Consider the following 25471-nt stretch of genomic DNA (forward strand, 5'->3'; position numbering starts at 1 on the left):
TCTGACACCCGCACACAGCACAGCCGACCCACACGCTGACCTGCTCCAAGAGGCAACTGCTTCTCAGAGAAGTCTTTGATTTACTGGAAACGCCACCATTTCTGGACCACCATTTCACAGCTGTACCACTGCCAAAACTGCTAAAAGTCTGCTTAAATTTAAAAATCCCCTTTTCTCCTGCAACCAGGGCACAGGGCAAATGCAGAGGTGCAAGTGCTGGGGGTGACTGCTGCACATAATGCCAACATTATTATTATTATTACCTCCCCTCCCAGCTCTGCTTCTGCCACAGGCATCGAGGAGAAACGTTAAAATGGAAGTCAAAGATATACATGGGGGTGGGGAGGAGAAATAATTGCTAAAAGTTTTAAAGTCCTTGGAAGGGCAGCAGGGATGACCTGTACAGCAATGCAGGCGTAAGACTTCATTCTGCAACCTTTACCCTGAGTAATGGGAACACCCCAAAGTTCCCGATGTCAACAGTACTAACAGATAATACAAACCAGAAATACTTTCTATTTTTAAAGCAACTCTGGAGAGGATAATGTCCCTGTTCCAGTAGTAAGATTATAGATAGATAGATAGATCGAGCTGTGGTGTCAAAGCAACATTTTAAGGCAGGTATGGGATCAGACACACTTAGGTATGCATTCAATGAGATGCTGAAAAACCTGTCTAATGAGGAAACACCGTAGGGACACCTTCATCAAGGTTGTGTCAGATAGAGCCTCTGACAGTGATGCCACACACCTCCCTGTTCTTGAAAGAGGTGAACAAAAAAAAATAAAAATCAAATGAAAGCACTGGATGAATGTGAAAGCTGTCTGTATGAAGCAACGTGGTACATGGGAGAGCAGATCCGTCAGCTCTCACAGCGAACGCGTGGCTTTCCAAAGGGAAGGAAGATAAAGGCAGAAGAAAGAGACTGTTTGTCAGCACACAGTTTTAGTGCCTGGGATCTTACAAAGTTTCCTGAACTTCTATTCTTGTTCAGGACAGCAATCTCTCCACTGAATGAGGAAGCACAACACACAACTACGTGACTCATTTTTTTGCCTGCACTGTCATCGTGTGGGAGTGGGAAAAGCAGCTGGAAACCATCTATGGAGCACAAGGAGAGTTTCAAGCGAATGCCAGTAAAGAAAGCCTCCACATTAAATGCGTGGCTAGGTAGAGACAGCTACTGCAGTAACTGCCAGATTAACTTAGAGGCGGATGGAGAGCTTTGCTTTGTGATTGGCAATAGGTAACCCTGCATACTATCCAGGGCATGTCCTGATTAAAAACAGATGAACCATTTGTTTCCGATGATTCAAAGATTTGTCCCAACTGCCTTCCCCATGATCCCAGCCCAGCAGTAGCTGTGCTGGAGGAGCCACGGCAGAACCACGTGCCCTCCTCACTCTCACAGACAAGACCTCACAAGGAAGTGGTACTGCACCAAAGTAACTCTGTTGATTTGCTACTTTGCATTCAAAAAAATGAGACTATTATAATTTGTGGACATACATGAAAGGGCTGCGTGAAAACCAAGCTCAGCTGACTGGGACATGGAGGCCCAAGGACCTTGTCCACGCTGGGGGGTTGCAAAAAGGGTACTCCTTCCCTGTAATTTGCTCCTCTTCTTCCCCACCAAGCCCTCCCAGGCACTTCACAGAGTTCAGCTAGTACAGCTAAGATGATCTACCGTGGCAAGATGGCTCAAAAACTGGACTGCCCTTTTATCGGACTTGCAGGGAAAGCCAATTCCTGCTGGCAGGCTGGGGCTGCAGGAACCTGCTCATGGTCCTTCTGCTTAGCAGACTAAGGCAGCTTGCAATAGCCTGAAGAGGTTTGGCTCCAGCAAGTGAGAAAAGACAGCACTGGGATGCTTCTGCCCCTTGTGATTTCACACAGACCCACGCGCCAGGGATGCTGCAGCCTCTTCCATGCAGTTTCATGCCCAGGAAAGAGCCGTGGTGGCAGCCATGGTCACGATGACCAACAGCATGGCTGGCACAGTAGCGTAAGACCCTTTGACACAGTACTTTCCGTTTATTTAAAGATTTCTATCTAAGGATCTCGTGTCAACCCAAGGTTATAGATAACAGGGTGATGACTAGAATATGCTAGAATACCCTAAGGCTATTATTTTCTACTTTGGGCTGTTAAATAACACCAGCTTTCAGGCTATACCAGAAAAAGGAACTGAACAGTCTCACTTGAGGTTAAAAACCAACCAAAAAAAAAAACCCAGAAAGGACCTAGGGTGCTTCTGTGCTGTCAAAAAGTTACATTAACAAATTGCAAGCATTACAAGTCTAACAAACGAGACAAAAGAGCCCAGCTACAGCACTAACTCCTACAAATTCTAAATGTTCCATTTACATGGCATTCTCAGAAATGCACCCTTAGAAATAATAATAAAAAAAAACCAAGAAATTTTTTGCCAGTTTGTGGTTTATGATTCTCATGTCTGCATATTTCTAGACTCCATCCAAGACCAGACTTGTTGGCTTTGAGCGTTATATTTACTCCTCATGCCTCAGTTTCCCTACCCAAAAATAAAGGCTAATGAACACATTTCAAAGCAAGCACTCAGTATTTCACAAAGACAAGTGTTTTATGGTAACACTGTAATTCACTCCCCACAGCACGCTATCTTGCAACTTTTCTGGTTTGACTGTAGGCTGAAACAGAAATTTGATTAAAAAGACTGGTTTGCACATGGACTTTCAAGCCCTATTTCACACAGAAGCTTTAGACCACAGTAAGAAGTAGTTCTCCAAAGTATTTTCATTCACCTTTAAGCAAAGTATTAATGTTACATAGTGACTTTCAGCCTGTAGAGTTTTGCATAAGGCACAGTTAAAACTTTTAACAAATACCTCAAATTCTAAAATGTAGACAGAGCTTTCTGTAAGATTGAAGATATTTAATTTTTCTTCCCTTTTTTTTTTCTTAAAAAAATTATTAGTTCCCCATAACATCTCCCCTGGTTTACTACTACTCCTGGGGTTGCACTGATGGCAGTACGAGTAGGAAATTTAAGAAGAGAAAAAACGGTTAGAGACATGGCCTGTGAAGTTCTCCCATCTCTTGTTTTTTAGGGAAATCACTTTAAATACAGCAGTAATTCCAGAGACGGAGCATTAGAAGTTAATGACTCATCAAAAGAACAGGAAATAGGAAACTTTAAGATCTTAAAGGCACAGCAAATAGAAGCTATTTCATGTCATGCACAACACAACCACCCTAACTACAGTATTTCATGCTCAATGGGGGGAAGCAGCATCTGAGACCATCTATCACAGCAGTTATGTGCTGCTGGAGGGAGCATGACTTTATTTTTTTATTCAGTTTGACCCTGAGCACCATCAAAATGGAAGACTACAAACATTTGAGAAGTGATATACTGGTACCAGCCAGGACTTAAACAAGAAAGATTTGATAAAAAAAGTTCAAGTAAATAATTCATAGGCCAAATTAAATTCTCACTATATATTGGGAATTATTCCCCTAAAGTCCAAGTTAACTGAGATTTGCCCCAGTGTAACAGATTTCACATGAATACTTGAACTCCAATTCCATCACATCACTTCAGGCAGAAAAAATTCTTCATTAATTCTCTAAAGCTACTGGTCCTCTGTCTTCAAACCCAGTCCTACACTCCTTCCGCGCAGAAAGCCGTATCTTTAGAACTTTATTCTACATTGATGCCTGAAGAAGAGGTATGTTCTATAATGAGTAGGAAGAGGACCATCCTTCACTATAAATAGCCAAAAACCATAGGCATCCCCTTCTGTTACCATATTTTTGGCACATAATTCACGAAACCTCTTCCTTTCTCCACAACTGGAGACTGAAGTGCCTGGTGCCTGCGTGCAGGTAACAGGAGGAGGGGTTACCTTCCCGCTGTCCCCCCCGGCAGCCCTCCTGCTTGTCTGCCACCATCGCCTGCCTCTGCCCCAGCGCTCCCCATCTGTCACCCACCTTTGACTTTGGGCAGATTACTTCAGGATTTATTTTCAAGCAGGACAGAGGGATGAAAACAGGTATTACTTTGTCCTCCCACTCCTGAGCTTCTACCTATTTGTTTCATTAACTTCTTTTATATCGGCATGCCGTAAGCTCCTTAGGGCAGAGACGGCCTTCGTAAGAGATACATGCACAGTGCCCACCCCAGCACCCCCAGCCTCACTGACTGAGGTCTAGGACCACAGCAAGAAAAAGTGTATTAAATAATGACACTGAAATCCTGCGAGTCAAGTTTTCCTATTAAGGCCCTAAAACAATGAAAAACTCTCCTTTATTCTAAAGACGAGACTGCCAGCTCGCAGACCGCACTTTCATCAACCACGCTCTGTTCATTTCCAGATTTAGTTTGCATTAAAATGCAGTCCAGGATTAAAGGAAGTCAGCTGGGTCTATATGGTGGGGTAATGTGCAATATTGCCCCAGCGCACAGTCTTAATGACACCACACCAGTGTGCCCTCCTGTGTCATCCTTAGCTGTGTTGCCAAAAAAACTAGTAATATATGAAAGGACAACCATTCTCTGCTTTGTATACTGGAAGGCAAAATATTTTTCTACAAGTTATTGAAAGTAGTTGGTTTAGGATGACTACTTTGGTAAATATGCAAACCTCCTTTTCCACTGCATTTTCTATGTACACACTACTTTTAGAAGAACAAAAAACCTGCATCTTTCAGAAAAATCACATAGGTAACAAAACTGGGAGCAGAGCTGCTTTGACTGACAACCTAAACATTTTTTGCTCTGTGTTGTTTAGGAAGGCTTTTTATTGCGGAAAGGGGGGCTGCACCTAAAATCCTCACAAGACTACTTAACATTTCCTGGTGAAAATGTAGCATTTCAGTGAAATTCAATATTTTCTTTCATCAAAGGCAGGGAGCTTCAACCCACATGTTAACAGTAACTTAACAAGCCTACTGTATGTGCTACAAACGAAGATCCTTTTCCAATTAGAATTCATCTAGGTTGGGGGAGAGGAGGGGTCGGAGCAAAGAGGCGGCTCTGGAATTGATCTAAAACTGGAATTCAACAATTCTGGCTGGGAGCATTAACCACTCAGCTGGGAATCCCAAACACTTGGTCAGACTCTGCAGTGAACCAGAAGTGAAAGAGCAATGTTAGCAAGGAGAACAGTTTGTCCTCGGAAAACTAAGGAAATGCATACAGGAATGTTTCTTTTTCTACAGAGGAGAAAGAAAAAAACCTCTGTTGCACTAGGAAAAGAACCCCAAACCCCAACATCCTTTAATCTTCCTGAAACTCAAATCTGAGTTTTCTTTCTAGTTCCAGCTCCAATAGGATCTCCAGATCAAACTCATTAGCGTTGGTTAAATCCAGGTTTGCCGATAGAAACGTGTGGGACAGCAAACAAAATCAGTATCAGGCCTCGAGAGAGGATGTGCCTCTTTAATTGAAAAAGGCAGAGTAATCATTCATTTATTTAACCCAGAGATGATTATAATCTGAAAACCTTGAAATCCTCTTACACAACAACTGTTTTGGCAAGCCCCTCTGTGTTCCAACAAATATTAAACTGTGCTTGCCATTTGTCTAAGGAATCTTGTATTAATAAACATGAAGAAGAACACTTTTACCTCCCACACTCAATGACAGAAGAAAACAAAGACCAGCTGTATTCATCAATGGATCCTTGTTCTGCACATAAAGGCTAATTACATTTTACTTCAAGCCTACACATGGAAAACTTTGCTGCTGCCATCTTGTCAAATTCAGCTTCTGATACTCCAGCTGACAGACTGCAATGACTGCACATAATAAACTCCTTTTTGTCATTAACACCTTCAGCGCCCTGCGCGCAGCGTAGCTGTGGGATGCCGGCGCCAGGGGAAGGGGTGCAGGCGGCACCTCCACTCCCGCTGTACCCACCCTACCTGCTCGCTGCCAAAGGGAACGGGGGATTTTTATAGCCTGGGATGACAGCAGCTAATTTGCCTTTTTTGATTTTAATTTCAGCAGCTGCTCTCATTTGAAGATGCATCAAATTCGGACGGTACCTCTGTACCTCACGTTGCACGCAGTACTGTGAATGGGGACATTTTGAAAAGATAAAACAAACAAGTTGACAGAAATGATTTCCAACTTTAAGATCACAACAACCAGTTGCTAGGACAAAATCCAGACTCCTTAATGCTGATACTGAAGACTTCTTACTGTGTATTCCTCTTGCTTCTTTTTGTTTGAAAGATTTTCAAAGTTACAAACAGTTGAAAGACAGCTTTATTCCAAAACTGAAAATCTTAAAAGCACTGTTAGCTTTAAAAAATTGACAATTATCTCTTTTTTCCTGAAGGCACTCCAATTCATCTGCATCAAATAAGCGTCTGTAAAACTAACAATTCTGGCCTAAGATAAAAATCACATGTTTTTAAAACATAAAATTAAAATTGGCAATACAAGTAGCTTTTCAGACTTAGATCAAAAGAGGGCTTCTTTTTAGAAAAGAATCAAACTGTCTTTCACCGTTTTTATTGGTGCTTTTTCAACATTTCTCCCAGCTTTTACAATTAAAATAGATGACTCAATTTCACTGTCTACATTCAGTTCCCTTTTAATGTTTTTCTAGATTTCCATATTGCAAAATGTGGGCTACAAACGCCACAGATGACTGTTGTTATGCAAGAACTATTCCTGCCATAAATATCCAAAACAATGATAAAATATTTCTGCTGTTATTAGCTCCTACAAGTTTGTTTTCACAGTACATTAGTCTGGGAGATAAAGTACATGCTTAATGTCTGCTTCAGGATTCAGCTCCATGATCACTATATTCTAGACCCAGCCTTCATAATTGTTCTGCTACAGAACACAATAAATTTCTACTTCCTGCAGATGCTACTAATTTTACGTAATTCTATATGTATTAGGTAAGAATCACATTCAAGATCATTTAAAATTATTTCCACATGAATATCTCTGAAAGAATGAAACACATTAGAAATGCAAACAAACATTTTAGACCGTCTTTTGCTCAGTATAAGATAAATTACAGTACTTAGGGAAATAGTATTAAAAAATGAAGCAAACACTGCAAATAAAAACATTAAAAAGGGTGAGGGGTTGTTAGGTTCAGTGCCTACAACCACTGAGCCCTGATCTCTGACTGTTCCCACAGAAGCGACTGCGAGACAAGATAACAGCAACAGAGCTGTCAGCATCAGTTAAATGCAGAAAAAAAAAAAAAAAAGGCAATTTGCAGTAATTTAAGGCTCCATCAGATACTTTATTAGTATGCGTCTCTTCGAGAAGGATGAAATCAATGAGGGAACAAAAATACTTTTTGGTCACCTTATAAGGAACTCAAAGGAAACCAGACTTACAGGGCAAACCCAAAATTGACCTAAAAGATTTTCTTGAATGACGTAAAAGGTGCTTCAACTGCAAGCGCTGATTCTTAACTACTATGGACTGAATTTTGTAAGCTCCAAGTTTCCCGTGTTTTCACTGGGGAATCAGATCCTCACCGCTTGCAGAACCACACGCTAAGAAATTAAACCTAGTCACCAATTTGACCGGTTTTGAAAAACCTGTATTGTCTAGACTGCCATGAGCCCTACCAGAAAGCACTTACCTACAGCCAAAAACAAAACTATGTCACTGCTCCCGGCAAGCCTAAGCTATGGTTTCTCTTGCCCCAACACGAAGGCTGCCAGCAGCCTTCCCTTACCATCTCCCCTATACCAGAACGGGTGGCAAAGGCAGGAACAAGAGTTTTCCCTTCATTTACCCCATCACCTGCCTAGTGGAAGCACTGGGGCTCTGCTGTATGCAGGCAGTGGGCACAGGGATGCGATGTGCGTCTTCCAACCCTTGCTCTTCCAGCAGGCCAGGGCCATCCAGCTGAAATGGCTTCTTCTTTCCCATCCCATTTCCACACACAGAAATGACTCCTCGGGTTTAATACTGCTGAACATGGGAATTCCTTCTCATTACTAACTTTCCTTAAATATGAAGGGTTCAAAGAAAACCAGCAGAAGTCTGTCTCTTTTTTGTTGTTTCCTGCACTGATTGTTAATAAAACCAGGGGCTAATTGAAAACAGTAGTCATTAAGACAACAAGGATATATATTTTTGAGACTACCTTCACGTTCTACTTAGAAACAAGAAAAATCTGCCAAAAATGCTACTCTCTGTAATTTGGGGTGAATTTGACAAAGTGATGAGTGCTACTCCAAAAGCAGAAAGAACCAGGGTGCCTAAGAGTGAAACAGAAATCCTTTACCAAACTAAATTTTATTTTGACCAAGATTGGAAGATCACAGTAAATCTTATTTCTGAAAATTGCCCTATTTCTAAATAAAATAGAAGAGATACACAGTACAAGAGATACACAATAGATGCAGCACCTGAGAACGAAACCAGGAATGCAGCAGCATGTGTGCCAGGAAAAATGTCTTGTTGGGTGGAAGAAAATATGAAAACTAATAATGTCTCTATAGGAGGCCAAATTATGACCATGTTTTCCAACAAATTTGGACTCCTGAACCTCTTCCATCTCGTCTGTCTCCAACAGACAGATGCAAAACAAAAAAAGCAGTGATACCCTGAAGGAAGACATAGAAAGAAAACAGTGAAATCTTACTTTGCAGTAGTTTCTTCATCATATTTTGTTTTCAGATCAAATAGTTCTGTTCTGGTTTTTTCCAAGGCTAAAAGGCATAAACATGAAGCATTACAGCACTGTAACAGCAGTGAAAAGCAAAAAGACTACTCCTTTTTCTTTTATTCAGACATAAATAAAGCTGTACACCTCCTGATGAAAAATTCTTTGCTTTATCTTTCTACCTAGGCAAACCATTATGACTTTAGAAAAAACACAGCTTCTGATTTTTCACATTTTCTTACGGTATTTCTTTTACAGGGTAAAAATTCCCAGTTTCTACTTAACAAAGCTAGACATTACTGTTTTCTATTTAAGCTGGCTAAACTGCCTACTAATTTGAAATATTTATTGCAGTAATTCAAAGAATAAAATTTCTTGTGTTCTTACAGCAAAAAACCCCAAATGTGTCCAGACCTGGAATCTGTAAGTATGCAGAGCTGAAAATTAATGGCAACCAAGTCGTAGGCAATAGGCCAGACACACTGGTAGACATTCTACCGGGTTCATACTGAACGCAGATCACTGCGTGTATCTATCATAGTTCAGAAATGTGTGAAACCAGAGCAAAACACAACATGGATGACAAGCTCCATGACCCGCTTTAACTGCGGCGATGCTCTGTCGCTATACGCGCTTCATGCTTGGCCACGTCCGCTGTATTTACCAACAGACTGGCTGCAACACAAGCGTGTTCACTTAAGGTGTGGAGCCCAAAAGAAGCTCCAATTCACAAAGCACGTTCCAGCTCTGCTGGATCTCTCTGCACTTGCAAGAGCCGGTTCACACACAGTCCTGATACATTTAATGATCTCCATCCTCTCACCTCCAGCCTGATCATTGGTATAGGTCAGAATAGCGATGCCAAACCTGTTTGCAAAGCTTGAACTTTGTGTTCAGCTTCTTCCAGCTTCGAGGCTGTCGACATCTGTGTCTCCTGCAATTTTCTATAAAGGGAACAGAAGAGGTGAGAAGAGAGCTCATAATCATGTTAAACAACTTATCTGTATTTTGCAAATTTGGAAGATAGAGTGATTAAATGTTTCGAATGTAATCAGACAACTGACAACACCACACAGACTACAAGGTGCTTCAATGGGACCCATAAATCATGTCACACTGCAATACTGTTCATACTTTGCAGTCCCACTTATTAAAATTTTAACAGTGTAGCCACCGCATAACATAAGCTGTGAACATTATACAAGAGTTGACTGCTATATAAATGACAACTTTAGTGGAAGGTTTTCTTGAGCATAATTTGTTTTGGAAATGTCACACACATTAAGAAAATTGTCACTAAGCACCCTCTGTTGTACAAAGTTAGTACAAGAAGAATGATACATTTCCATTTTACTGTCATAACGAAAAAATTTGTTGCCATAACTGATATGGTGAATAGATGCGGCAGCTGTTTCATCATAGCTGTAATGGATGCCAAATGCAGTAATATTATTAGCTGCTCTTTAAAAAAATACACATATTTCAAAACAAATCTCACATTGATATTTTCTATATAACATGAGCAAACATTTAATATGCTCACATTTCATATGTCCACAGGCACTATTTTCTTGTTTGTGTCAGTCATACACATTTTAACATCATTTTGCCATACAGTCACTATGCTCTTTGCTAAAGGCTAGACTACAGGAGTTATAAAACTCATCTTCGAAAGGGAGTTGCTCCAACATCTCCCAGGAGTTGCTGCTTTTTATGACATTGCTTTTAAGATATTCTGCAGATTTCAGAATTGTGAAACGGCTTATGAAACTACCAGCATCCTACTTGCATGCCATAGGTGCAGAAATTTATTCTCCAACACTGCTGACCAGGTTAACAACTATTTATAGCAAGAAATGTGTGTCAGTTCCCTTCATACCAAATTATAGACTCGGAGAACTCAAAACCTCTCTTACACATGCTTTTATGTGCATTCCATGACCTCCCATTTTATTTTCTTTTTAAGCACATCTAAATTGAACTTGTTAAAGCCACTGCTTACATGCTACTTATCAAAAAGTAACCACAAATATTGATGGATTTAAAAAAGCTTTGCATTCACCCGCAAATTCTTCCCACTCAGACCTGAATTTAAACAAACAACTCACCAACTAAAAAAGCACATGTAAACAGAAGGGCTTCCACACTATGCGGAATGTATTATAGCTTTAGTGTTATTGCGGAGAAATAAATTCTGAAGGTAGGGAACGCAGCCTGAAAGAACTCCCTCTGAAGACCCTTGGTCTTGTCCTGCCTGATTTGTTTGCCCACCGACCTACAGGAATCAAACATGCCCTGCTCCTTTGCAAAAGACTAGGAATGCATCCAAGATGCTTCCAAATATCAATAATAAATATTTAAAATACTTCTTAATTTTGACATGTAGGAATATGCAAACCTTCTCAGGATAATTCAGGAACACATCCCCTCTCTTAGACATTACCGCAGGAGCAGGGGTGATGTATCTTTTACCCAGGCTCTTGGGTACAGTGTTTCATCTTAAACCAGCTCAGGGCTGTACAGATTGTACAACGGTACTGTGACACACAAAGCGGACACAGCAGACTGAATTACACTGTCGGCTAATGGAGAAAGATTAGTGTCACAAAGGACAATCCAGCTAGTGAAGAATAAAAGCAGGTTTGCACCTTCTGACACGACACCCCACACACAACACTACTGCAAAGAAACAATCTGTCCTCGTTTTACTTCCACACTTTCACAATTGTTTTTCTGTGTGAAGTTGAGTATCAAATGATTCCGTGTCAAACGCATAAATCGCCAGAATTGCTCAATATATGAGCTGTCTCGGTACGCTGAAGACAGAGCCCTGGGTGGGAAGATTAAACAGAAAAATACATCTCTCCTCCTCTACAATACCTAGAGATGCGCACATGCACACTCACCTCTCCTTCTCCGCGAAATCATTTTGTAACTTTTGTTCTTTTTCAAGGGCTATATTCTCCGCTTGGTTCTTCAGGGTCTGTTCATATTCTCGGATTTTCTCTTTAAGTGCTTTTATTGTAACCTCTACAGAAAAACAATAAGGGAAGAATGAGTTTACACAGCTCCACGTGGTTCCACAACACAAGGCTTTCTTTACCCTGTAGGCTCAGTGTGTTTTAAACTTTAGCTCTTCAACTCTGACACAAAATCAATGGATATGAGTCCCTTTGGAGACCTTTTACTCCCTAAATGTTAAATTGAACTTTAAGTGTTTAGGTTGAGAAGGATCAATGGAGTTTGCTGGAAAGTGGAGCAAAGAAGGTTCCTCTAATGTGACTTTTTTTTAAAAAAAAAAGAAGGAAAAAAAAATCAATTGTAAAATATAATATCACCTTATTGACTAGTCTCAAAATAGCTCACTGCTGAGTGGAGATTAATAAAGTCCCAGTGTAGGTTTAAGTACGCGTTTACACATAGGACAGTTAATTCATATAACTGTGCTCATGTAAAAAGAGGCAGTTTTACTATGGTTCATGCACAGATGCAGTCTAACACTAATTGAACACATATCTGGGGTACAGCTACGTTCTACTTCACAACTGATGAAAAATATGGCAGTTAAGATTTAACTGCTGTATTAACAGTAGATCAGAGTCAACAGACACTCTGGAGCCCTTCATATTCTAGTTGCTCTAACTGCCTTGTCATCGACACCGGGTTTTACACACAAGCATTAACTATTGTAACTTCCTGAGTGCACTTGCAGCCTTCCAGGGTATTCGCAGAAACCCTGCTCTCAGAAAAAGAAGTTATCTTGCATTTATTATGTCTGGTAATGGATGAGAGAAGACGCATAAACCCGCAGAGTTACGGCGCAGCTGTAACAGCCACAGGACAGCATCTTCTGGTGTGCCCTGCTCTGTTCCTACGTGAAAGCCCTTTGATCCCACCCACAGGGAAGGACTGAATCCTTATAGGGCTCCTAAGAGGAAAAGCAGGACATTCACCAGAGTATGCTTTGTAACAATAATGGAATTTGGAAAAAGCGTTAGACTGCCAGAAGACTCGCAGCTAGCAATACATTTCGATGTACTTACACAGAGATGCAGTGGTTTAAAGACATCAGCTTATTAACAGATGCTATTAACAACACCTTAAGAAAAAGTACCTTTGGACATAAAAAGTTTCTCTTTCTGCAGAAACATCTGAAAGACAAACTCTGCTACAGAAAGCAAAGCCTACAGACTTGGGGGAAAAATATCTCAGTAAGATCACACAAACCCGTCCACAATCCTTTCAAAGCCTAGAGTTTTAAACTTGACTAGAGAACTGTAAAGCCAGACAGTAGAAAGCTAGTGACAAGGTCCACTGTCTGGGAATTACACCAAAGGCAGCTTGGGTCACTTTGACCACCAAAAAAGGGGAGAAGAGTGGTAACATGATTGCCAGCAAACCAGCTACTTTTGAATGAAGGCGCAGATTTTTGCTAGCCACACAAAAATCAGATGAGGCTCATTACTGAGTAATAGGACGTGAAAAGGACATGTAACTTTAAAAAAAAAAAAAAAAAAAAAAGCAAAGGGAAATTCTTCTCTGAGATCTGGGAAGTAATACAAATTCCGAGCTTTTCCTGAATAAGCGAAGGATGCTTCTCCACACAGACAAAAGGATGCTCATTCATACGTACAAAGGATGTACTTTTTGTACTGGAGACACCTTTGCTCCAGGTATTTTTAGACATAAATCTACAAAAGCATTCAGGTATGTGGAGAAGCAGAAAGCAAAATAATCTCACAGAAATGCATACAGCTGCATCTTGACAAAGTTTGAATGTTTCATTTTAAAAGGAAAAATAACCCTCTGAAAATGAATACAAGAAGTGCACAAATACAGGGGGAAAAATACGACTTTTGTAACAAAATGTGGTTGTGTGTTTAGGAACCTAACAATAGATGTGCTGGACAAGCACAGCTTAATCCTTTACATAGCTTGAAGAACTAAGTGCCTTCTTCACTGTTCAGGTCAGCTAAAGCTTGTTAGCCAATGCCATTTATACCAGTTTTGGAAGAAGTTCTTCCAGGCACCGTATAGCTTGCACACAGCCCTCCAAACAAAGAGATTAGCTGATCAAAGCACCCTTAGCTAACAACAGGCTTTTCCCTGGATATCTTATTAATCCCTGTTTGAAACAGAGTGTAAAACTATTGCACTGGAGTGAAAAACAACGCCAAGACTACAGTGGCAAAACAGAAATAAAGTTAGTGCACACCAGGGAAAATAAAAAATGCCAGTTTATGAGTGGTTACAGCAAAAAACTCTGGAAGTCAAGATTTCTTCCACTTTCTGGGATGAACCTCTGTGTCATGCCTGCACATACAGGATGCACAGCCTGAGGAAAACTCTGCACAGTGAACTGCAATTATTGTGCATTTCCAACAAAAATACTGTCGGGCTTAAAGCATTACAGCTCCCACATGACATCTTCTGCAGTCCAGCCCGAATCCTTGCATGCTGATACCTGTCCTCTCCACAGGTCACACCCTCTACGTTAAAACAAAATATGTAACTGCATATACGCTCCTTCTGCTGAAAGTGAGATGTACCAGAACCAAATTAGTTGCAAATGCAGCTTTCAAGTGTTACCCACTTGGGCACAACAGTTACATGTTATTAAAAAAAATAAATAAATCTCTGTTTTCCCAAATGCCTAGATAATTTACCTTTCTACCATGCAGAACTGAGTGTTAAACATGGAAATGGAAAGTCCCATGTACAGGCAAGTAGGTGTACGTACAAGTGAGCAAATTTTGTTTCCTGGTGCAGGAAACTTTCTTCTGAAGCACAAAAAAATTCAAGTCTTAAAGACAACAGGCTTTAAGTTTCACTGAGATTTTTGTGTATTTTCATGTGCTCCAGTCGCATTAAAACTTACTTAAATAATTAAATGGTATTAGCTTCATTTACATTGTTCTATGGATAGTCTCTACAGTAAATATAAAGGATGTACGCTGAACGTACTCCAATAACACATTTTAGATTTAGATAAGGAAAAACACAGTACAGAAGAAGTTCCATTGTGTAGAGATTTGTATGTGTGTACAAAATACTGGATTTTTGTGTTTGTCTGCGTACAATGTATGTACTACAATTACCCACCACCACACTCAGTTTGATACCAGTAGTAGCACCAACTCTCATAAAACGTCTACATATAACTTCATTCAGGGGTGTAATTTTCAGGTAGTGCTGAAGGCTACAACCAAATATTCAGAATACCAGCCCCGTTCTCTGACTTGGTGTTACAGAAGACAAAACTTTTACAGAACACCAGAGTCTACCCAAAATCCTATCTATACACATAAACACAAAGTAGCTATAATAGACTATTATACTTTCTTTACTGAATTTCCATGCTACTGTCAGACCTGCCTGTAAGAAACAAAACCGAATTTAATCCCTGTGTTCAAATTTCATTAAGTATTAAAAGCTGATAAAAGAATATGTTTACAACCTACCCTGATTTTTCACCTCGGCGAATTCTTTATTGTATTCCTCTAGAGTTTCCCTAAGTTTCTGGTTCTCTGTTTCAATATCGTGCATACGTTGAACCTTCAGCTGAAGCTGCTGTCCTAAGTCCAAGGCTGGAACTGGATCTGGTAAAGAAACAGTAAAATAAAATGTAAGACAACAGGAACACTTCTGCAGCTCGAGCATTTCAGAGACCTTACAGCACCTTCCAGTACCTGAAGGGGCCGAGAGGAAAGCTGGAGAGGGGCTTTTTACAAGGGCATGTAGCGATAGGACAAGGGGTGATGGCTTTAAACTGAAAGAGGGCAGATTTAGATTAGATATTAGGAAGGAATTTTTCACTGTGTGGGTGGCAAGGCGCCGGCCCAGGCTGCCCAGAGCAGCTGTGGGTGCCCCATCCCTGGCAGTGCCCAAGGCCAGGCTGGACGGGGCTGGGAGCAGCCTGGGCTGGTAGAAGGGGTCCCTGCCCGTGGCAGGGGGTGGCACTAGGTGGTCTTTAAGGTCCCTTCCAACCCAAACCCTTCTGTGACTCTATAAAATTGGGGCATGCCGCCCTCATCCTGGCATTAATCCACAGGGCAGCATCCCTGGGTGCAGGCAGCCATGATAAGAAGGTGTGTGAGAGTCTTAAGTTCCAAGTTTTTGTTGGCAAAATGAGAATTTTTAGGTAAAAAGGAACTGAACTGCACGGCTCACTGACAGCTAGTGTCCCTCACATATGTCTGCTTCTGTGAGAGTGAATTTCTAAAGCAAATTGTGCCATCCTGCATAGCTGAGCTCAAACAGGTTATTTGATTATGGAGATCTGAGCTATAGTTTTCTAATAAGCAGATCAACAGTAACCAGAAATATTGTATGGATGTAATTAATTCCTTGAACCTTGGGTTTTGTGACTCTTGTGCCCTCTTTATCTTATACTACCGATCAAACAGGAACTAGAAATTATTTTGAAAGTCCTCTCAGTATCAATTCTGTGACGTTCGTCTCCTGCTAAAGACAGTCCTTAGCACACACCTGATGTGTGCACGTCTGATTTATTCTGGGACTTCTTTCCAGTCAGAATAGGAAAATGCTGGAGTCCGATGGACTTATAAAAGATTATTGAATACACTACTGTTATGGGCGCCAGCATCTCTTGTGAAATGGCTGCAAAGATTTAGTCTCCTGTTGAGGAATGCTAAACACCAAACTCAGTGGATCAACAACAGTATATATTAGGGAGTTCACTTAATTTTCAACCACCACAGTCATTAATTTTTCAGACCACCCTCAGTCTCTGGAAACACATAATAAGTCTATTGTACCTCTGTTAACACATTAAGCATAAGCCTGTGTGTTTTTTCAATATGCCAGCGTTGTTTCATAGTTTATAAAAGAATAGTACTGGGTTATGTTGAGCTCAGAGACATTATAAGTAGCAGCCTGCTGCATTTTGTTACTTCGGTTCTTCAACAGCTTATGGCATTACCCTGTTCATAATACAAAATCTAGGTTGCTTGTCATCTGTTCTCTGTACATACATAGTTTATGACTACATAGCTTTTTCATTTATGCTTTTTAGGCCAAATACTTTTCGTTATTATTATCTGTATTAAAATATTTATAATAAATCAAACTTAAAATGTTATTGTGGCAGAGACAGGGGGTACAGGTAAGGAATTAAATATAAAGTTTAAGTCACAGCAGTAGCACGAGTTAAAGGCCCTGCAATATTTATGCATGGTCCAATTACGGTACGGGCTGTCACAACATCACCCTTCTCCCATGTAGGTCTGCCGACCTTTATCTGGAATGACCGTTTTGTCACACTTCTGCAGCTCAGCACTTCTCCAAAAGAGCTAGCCCCAGACACTCATCTGCTGAACATAAAGAAAGGCTGGATTGCCTCAATCTATCCATGTCTTAAATTGTTACAGGAACCACAAAACATATCAGGCAGGGATCTTTAGCTTCAGCTATGATATTTCTATAAAATTGTGTTAAAATGCCACAATAAAAGATACTGAATTTTACAAAATTGTGGGTGTACTTTTCCCCCCTCCTTTTAACGTGCCCATTGTAAAAAGCTGGGACACCCACGAGAGGTATTTTGCTCCAAACACACAGGGCTTTTTATATTTAGGATCAGTAAAGAATTAAAAGACAACAATAATTTGGACCTTATAAAGTGAATAATGACTAAACCTGTAGTCAAATTTGCAGTCCCTGAGAAGCTTTATGGACAAAATGAAAATGCTTGCAATCTCATAATTATTCATCAGGACATGTATATTTAATTTAGCTCTATTAAAGGTTAATGTTCAAGTAGCAAAACTGTGGCAGAACAAACAAAATGTAAAAACAGTCTCTGTGCATTAAACTTCAAACTTCACTAGAGCCTATCTGAAGGACGAATGGCCTGCAGCCACTAAATACTGCTTAAGGACAGGTAAAAAAACCCCATGGCTGAAGCACCTCTTTGACTTAATTTTTATAAACTGCATTAAAGAAAACTGATCATTGCATGACAATAAAATGACCGAGACATTTTGGGTGGAGAAATACTTCATTTCTCATGGCAAGCTCCAACATGCTCTTTAATCTCAAAAAACCTAAATTCCCTCAATTTCTGAAGTATTTATAAACACCAATGCAACTGAAACAAGTATAAAACACATACTTGGAATGACTTTTTCCTTACCTGAGTGGAGTGGATTTAAAAATAAATAAAAATACTCTCCTTTTCCCAACATATGCACGCATGAAAAAGCATACCTTTTTATATTAACCAGACTTACAAAGTATGTTTCATGTCATTTAACAGGAGGTCACTGAATTTTTAAACAAGCAATGGACCAAAACTCTCAATTCGTTACACAAACAACAGACGTACTCATTTCAAAAAAAATCAAGTGGCACTAGCTTATGGAGAAAGGCAAAGAAAGAAATGCCCTTTCTAAAGTCTGTAAAAGACAAAAAAATCAAGTCACTTAACACTTAAATGTGAAAAGACTCATTACAAATTATTCTCTTGGTTTGAATCTTCTCTAGCTTGCAAGAGTTCAGAATCCCTGCCAGGCGCAAGATAAAAAAGAAATGAGAAAATTGGTAAAAGGAATCTGATCACCCAGAACTCGAAAAAGGGTTTTGCCGGATCATTGTCTAAGGCTAAACTGAGATGCCAATTTTTATACTATATGTGGTGGATTTCTTTCTGTTGCTGCTTCCTATTCTGTTCTACTTTCCTAATCCACTTGTTGCATCCCAGACCCACAAAGAAGCCCCTTTGCATCACATGTTTCTATGCAGCCTGGCACACCTGGATCTGATCCCTGATAATGCTTCCTCCATCTACACAGGAGAAACCGTTACCCACTGTATTTAAAACCAGTATCTGCAAAGCCTGCTCCTGCCTTTACTTCCCAACGAATTGCCTTTCAGTGACGTTTCACAAGAAGCTCTGAGCACATCCCTGTGCTCGCTGCTGTGACATACCACACCGGGTCCCCCTTGCAGACGAGCTTTCATCCTCACAAAGGAGGTGGATGGACAGTTCTCGGTGAACGCAGACACAAAAAAAATTTAACGTAGCATATTTTTTTACAGCAGTTAATACTTCACATCAAACACGGTGGAGCAACACAGCTGCAGCAACACCTCTCAGACTGTTCTCGCACTATATACATGCCCTGATGATAAATCTTTTTTGAATAGCAGTGCAAGAGAGCCACTTTTTTTTTTTTTGCTGCTGCTGCTTATGCATGTGAACTACACCTTTTACGAACAATTTTAAAAGCAATGCAAAGTGGGATTTCACCAAAACGGTGCACTTGCATGAGCACCTCACCACCCGCAACCCCACGCTGCTCCGATGAAACCCAACCTCAACCCAAGAGCTCAAACCCAAGACTATCGATGACCGGCCAAATTTTCCAAAGTGAGTTGCCTTAAAAAAAAACAAAAAACAAACCCAACCAACAAAACAAACAAAACCCACCCATTCCTCCCTCATTCCACGAGCTGGAAAAAAGACACAGATCTTAATAATTCAATCTAAGTGTTTACACAAAGAGCACTGTGGGTACCGTTGCCCTCCCCTGTCATTAGGCAGCAATGAATGCACCCCCTTGTGCGCTGCTCGCCCGATGACATCACGCTCCTGCCTGCGTTACTTTTCGCCAGGGCACTCTAGGCTAATGTAATCATACGATTACATAATTAACCCAGCTGTCTCATTAAGAAAATCAACTGGAATTCAGGGCATAATTAGTCATACAGCAATTAGCATGCTGATGAGCAACTGATGAAAAGCTGTCTCGATATAGAGTATGCTGGGACCACCCTCGTTATTGAGGGAGAGGGGGGATAAAGCTCACCTTGGCGGACAGGCTGGGGGGGGGGGGTGTTAACGTTTGAAGCCCCTTGGCCGTTTGCTGGGAGAGGCGACCCACTGCCCCCCCACCCGCGGCGCTCCCTCCCGATGGAACCTGTTAGCAGGGAGCTGGGGGGGGGGGGGGGAGGAAAATTTGCCAAATGAAGTGGAAAAACTATGTCATTGTTTAAACGTACGATTTACAGAGCAGCGTGGCCAATTACCCGCTCCCTCCGTGTACGTGTGGGTATATATATACACAGCACATAGAAGTTTTTCAGAGCCGCGCCGCTCAGCCGGAGCCTCCCCGAGGGACGCACCTGGGAGCGCCCGGGCCCGGCCCGGCCGCAGCGACAGGCGCTGCCCCAGCCCCGGACCCCGCGGCGGGCACCGGCCCGGGGGGGAGAGCGGCAAAGCGCGGCCTGGATCGCCCGGCCCGGAGCGGGAGGCAGCCCCGCAGCGGCGCCCGGCGGCGGCCGAGCCCAGCCGGAGCCCAGCCCGAGCCCAGCCGAGCCCGCTCCCGCGCCGCCGCAGTCCTGCCCGCTACGGGGCGACGCTCAGGCCCGCGCCAGGTGCTGCGGCACACACACACACACACACACACACACACCCCGCCCGGGTCGGCCGGCTCGCTCTTCGGCTTATTTTTACAAAAACGTGTTCATCTTAAAATGGAGCTCCTGGAGAGACTTTTCCAAAACAAAGGACTTTTCCTTAGTCCCCTCCTCCCTCTTTGTCACAGGCCTGAAACGTTAAGAAAGCGAGTTATGAAACAGCGCCAGAGCTACAGGGGCAATTAATATTTTATATCGCTGGAAATGTGTTTCCTAAGGTTCGGATCTAAAAATAATTCATCGGAGGCAATGCATTTCTTTCAACAAGCCTGTGTTTCTGTTGCCTAAACCCCATTGTAAGCAAAGCCGCCCCAGTGATCGCTCACAAAACGCCCACACGAAATGATAAGGGGGGGGGGGGAATCCTCCCTATCACAACTTCATTAATGTGATTGAACTTTTTACAAAGTTCAGCCCTGCTGTCGCCGCAAAACACGAGAAGTTTTTGACTTTCTCAATGCAGACGGCCGGCTCTCCCGGAGAACCGGCTCTGGTCCAGGATGAGCAGGATGAAGCTCTATCAGCTTGGGATACACCGAGTGCTTGCTTGGGAGGCGGCGTATCTGAAAATAACCTGAAAGTGTGTTTTAGAAAAAACTAATAATTACATTGTAGCTTTTGAATATTCAAACACCTCACAGCATAGTTAATTAATTCATTAATTATTCCCCAGAAATTTCAGGGGTAAATTGAAATAGCCTAGAGAGACTGAGACAAAGATTTCATGGAATAAATGATAGCTTTCCTCCTTTTCCCCTATGACTCTGGTAGCCCAGGGACAGAAGAGTTATAGCCGTAATCCCGTTTGAAACAAAGCTCATCATCTCTCCAACTCCTCACTTCATAAAAAACATGAAAAGATTCTTCTTTCAATCACGAATTAAACATATTTTCTTACTCCCCCATCCTGCAGGACTGGGATCTCTCCCTTCCTTTTGTTTTTCCCTCCATTTTTTTTACAGCGTTCTCCTCACGCTCCTGCTGCCAGGGTATGTGCCCACAAGAGGGTGAGGGATTGTCATTTTCCTTACCAGCAAAAAAGCAGAATCCCCAGTTCTGCTGACCTCTGAAAGCAGCAAAGCAATCCTGATGCGACCCCTCCGTATGGGGACGGGAGAAGTCGCAGCAAACCGGCGCCTCTCCTCCCCATTAATCACCACAGAAGTTCTCCGTGGCAGCACTCTCCAAGGCTTGCAGGGTTAAGTGAAATGATGCGAGATGGTTTATAGTCAATTTGACCGCAACCATATAGATCCCTTTGCCAGAATGTGGTTCTTAGATCTTGTGGGCTATTATTTAAAAACATCCTTTATTTATCCACCAATTCTAGAATGGCTACTGCTGGAAAGATGCTCTGGCCCTGCCCCAGCTTATGAGATACATCTCTACCCTAGCATCCAAAAAAGTCATATAAGGCAGAGTAAATGATTGACTCCTTAATGAACTGCACTGCAGTTCCCTGTATTTTCAAGGGAGTTAGCAAAATAAATCATCAGAAAAGTTTTTAATATTAGAAGTGGGGTATGTATAATAGGTGATTCACTATTTTATGGCACTGTCAGCTGAAAAAGGACCTAATGAGCTACAAAAAAAGCCACTGCAAGTGAAAATGCTCCAATTTGATCATTAATATTCTAATAATGGCTGAAGACACTGGAATTTACTGCTTGCACACTGAGCTCAGTGCAAAGCAAAGGACAGTTACAGCAAATCATTTGTACTCTTTAAGTTTCATTTCTCCTGCTTTGAGATTATGAAAAGAAAAAATGAACCTTCCACTATGTTTGAAAGCATTTCTGCCACAATCATCCCTTCTTTCTCCTAAAACCTTCTGAATAGACTTAGCACTAAACCCTCCAAAAGCTGGGGTTTATTCTAATTCCAGTTCACATTCCTGCAACCGAGAAAGGGAAAGGCCAATATTGCCCATCACAACCACAGTCTGCCCCTTTTGCTCCGAATCCGCAGCACTGCTCTGGTCACCAGCTTAGGGCTGCTCTAACTCCGTTCCCTGAAGCAACAGCTTTCAAAGGGTGCTGTGGTTACAGCCTCCAGGTGAACACAGCCAGCACCCACAGGGATATCATCTCTCTTCTAGGGCACATTCTTCCTGCTTCTATTCATTGCATCCTTCCCCTTATCTGCACCTCCCCTCTTTCTTCCGTGCCTCCAGCCTACCAAGTAAAATAGGGCTTGACAACCACACAATAAATTTTTTAAAGTGTATGCTTTAGGGATATTTCTTCCTTTGAGTATTTATTCCAGCTTTTACAAAGGAATTTATCCAATTATTAATTCAACAAGAAAAAGGAAAGAAAAAAGTATGTGACCAGACAAGCCCAATTTCAAGCCACATATGCAGGTAACAGAGCTATTTTTAGTTATTTTGACATCAGTTTCAAAACATAAGGATAAAGTGAATGAATACTAAAGACGAGAATTGGCCAGGGCTTGGTGCTTCATCTGAAAATAACTATGTAATGCTAACAGTATGCCCTACCAGCGTGCATTCATCCAGTACAGATCCAAAATTGTATTTTATGCTGTGCCTCTGAATTCAAACCCCAGAGGGAAGGAGGCTGAAGTGATTATGAGCTCCTTCTACATTCCTCAGTGCTGGACTACCCGAAGGCTGGAGCAGCATCCCATGCGATTCAGACCATTCTGGAAAATAAAACGGTAGCAGCTGCTGACCCTACCAAAACGCTGCTCAGAATTTCCAGTTTGCAGCCTGGACTTTAAACTGTCCCTCTCACCCCCACCTCAGACATTTCTTTGTGCAAAGGTCTGCAGAAAAGTTTGGGGAAAATCAGTGTCTACAGTTCCTAATTTTTTACTGCACAGACTTCTCTCGCAGACCCAGCTTCCAGAACTGGGGCATTTTTCGTATGTTTATGCAACTCTTTTTTTACCTGGTCTAGTATGGAGGATTTTGTCTTCCGATGGGATATAGTCGCAAGCTAAATTACTGCCTGCAGCCATGGGGGGTTATCACTTTTCATTCTTTCAAGTATTAACTATGCTCAATTTTCTGCCTGATTTTATCAGATTTTCAAGTGTGTTTAGAAAGATACCCTACTGCTCTGTTTGAGGGGGCGTCTGCGCTACTGCTGTTGTACATGAGCAAGTTCATTTTGTTTCCTAAGACTACTCACTGTAATATTGTTTTCTTTTCCCTCTAAGCTTGAGAAAAGGCACGTTATGAATATTCATTTCCCTTGTAAAGTTAGGGGCAGCAGAAATATAAGCCTTTTCGGTTTATGTATCTATCTTCAAATGTATTATTTAAATATACTGTATTTGGAAAGGGGCAACCATTCTGACACATACTATTAACAAACCAGGAACTGCTTAAAATTTTTCACATTGTAACGATACTGAACATTTCCTAAAAATTTTCAGTGCTGATGAGTCCTGATAGACCACAAACTCAAGATATACTATAACCTGATCTTGCTCTTTACAGAGAGTTTCACCAATTAACGATTAGGCTAATGAAGAATGCTCTGAGTATTAACTTCTTCAAACTATGTTTTTAGTATTCTAGTTTGGGATACGAATAACAAAGTCCCTTGGTGTGAAAACCTCTTTTCCTTCTTCCCTCTTTATACCTCCCCGAAATTTACATTCAGCCTCTTTGCCGGCATCTAAGGCTGGGTGTGCTTATGTTACAATTTAAGCACATCATGCAGATGACCAAGAACCATCATCGAGGTATGTAAAAGCCTTTACTTTTTTTTTACTTTACTTTTACTATACAGACCTTCTGCTATCAGGGCTGCCATTAACCTTTTTGCTTTCTGCTTAATGTTACACTTTACAAAAAAAATCCAAACACATCCCATAACGTCTATAAAAACAACAACTTCATACACACTTATCACCTCCAACATAAGCAGCAGATAATTATTCTGGAAAAAAAAACCCCAAAACAACAATCAAACCTGTTTTTCTCTTGAATCACCTTTAACCTTAGGACACTGATCAAATACACTTTGATGGAAGTCCTCTACTTCAATGGAAGTCTTCTGTTAGCCCAAACAGGAATACAAGTCTGGAGAGTGTTGCCAAGCTGTAAACAATCAATCACAAGCCAACGGACAGCAGTAAGCACTGCATCTCACACTGCTGCTAGCATGGGCTCCGTGGTAAAGGAATGAAGTTCTTTACTGGGTGAGAAACAAATTTTCATTTCTGCTTTTAAAAGTAATTCCCTAACACTTACTTTGTGCTTTACTGATTATTTATTTCAAAAGAAATTTGTGTTTCCTCAGCTAAAACATTCCTTGGAAAAAGAAAGCCCCATGCAGCAAAGTTCGAATTTGCAAGGCTGAACTGTGGAAAACTCCCTTGGAACCAGCCTGCTCCTCCTTCAAACCCCTTAGTAAGCTACAGCCCCCATGGCGGGGCAATTCATCATCGCAAGGAGTATGGGAAAGATAAAATTTCCACTTCGGCCATGTTTCACTGTTATTGCTTTCAATTGTTTTGACAGGGCACACACACACAAAATTCTTCTCTTTACCCTCTCTGTTATTTCATACTTTCCTTAGATAGTGGGTCCTCTGAGCTAAAAACTACGTCGTGCTCATTATATAGTGCCAAGGTTACGGCAAATCTGATCACAACAGAGACCTGTGAAGAGTCTCCAATAAAAACACACATACATCCCCTTTCACGCTGTAAGAGTAATTTAGTTTCTTGATGAGAAAATTCCCATTAAGCAAAAATGAATACCATTTATAGCTCAACTCCAGAAGGCTGCAGAGTCCCTACCAAACTGCGAGCAAGTATTTTGCATTAACCTACCCTGATTCTCCAACGTGTATATGCTGAAAAAGCACAACCCTTTTTCCTATTATATTTGTACCGGGTATAACTGTGATGCAATACTGTGCCTCAAGTGGAAAGGCGTTACGGAGGAGTGGGAGAGGGTTAGGACGATGTTTCAGCCAAGCGGCACGCAGGAGGGGAGGCAGCGGCGGTGAGCAGGGGGTGCACCAGCTGCCTGAGCACGGTCAGGGCTGGCACTGCTGTGCCCACAGCCTGGGCACACAAATTGTCCCCTGGAGTGGAGAGAGAAACGGGAAGGAGACAAGCTTTTCAGGTGCTCCCCTTTGGTGGCAAGCTCTCAGCGGTATTGCAAAACAGACACAATCAGCTTTCATAGGAAAAGAGCCGATGAACCCAAATCCGGTTTAATTGTTGCCACATCGAGATAGCGGATTTTCTGCTTAAAGATAGAATTGTTTCTTCCTTGCCTGCACAAGAGCCGTGCCTAACAGGAGCAATACTGAAGACTGAGCAAATCCAACTGTGGCATTGTGCGGTAATTGCACAGTAATAAAGACACAGCATAAAGAGATACTCTATTTAACCAGTTTATCCAGCCAGAT

The 25471-nt window shown here is 41.5% G+C and overlaps 1 protein-coding gene across 7 annotated transcripts in view; it reads right to left on the bottom strand.

The window, feature by feature from the left end:
* The window catches only part of CUX1 (cut like homeobox 1), a 281213-nt gene that overhangs the window by 126429 nt on the left and 129313 nt on the right, over window positions 1–25471 (bottom strand). For all 7 annotated transcript variants that reach the window (XM_037375047.1, XM_037375045.1, XM_037375048.1 and 4 more), the window contains exons 5-8: window positions 15098–15235; window positions 11543–11666; window positions 9504–9580; window positions 8616–8682 (exon numbers count right to left, since the gene is read on the bottom strand). In XM_037375047.1, the coding sequence (XP_037230944.1) occupies window positions 8616–8682; window positions 9504–9580; window positions 11543–11666; window positions 15098–15235 (406 nt within the window). The remainder of the gene's footprint in view (window positions 1–8615; window positions 8683–9503; window positions 9581–11542; window positions 11667–15097; window positions 15236–25471) is intronic.

Source organism: Falco rusticolus, chromosome 1 (genome assembly GCF_015220075.1).
Source record: "Falco rusticolus isolate bFalRus1 chromosome 1, bFalRus1.pri, whole genome shotgun sequence".
Lineage (NCBI taxonomy): Eukaryota > Metazoa > Chordata > Aves > Falconiformes > Falconidae > Falco > Falco rusticolus.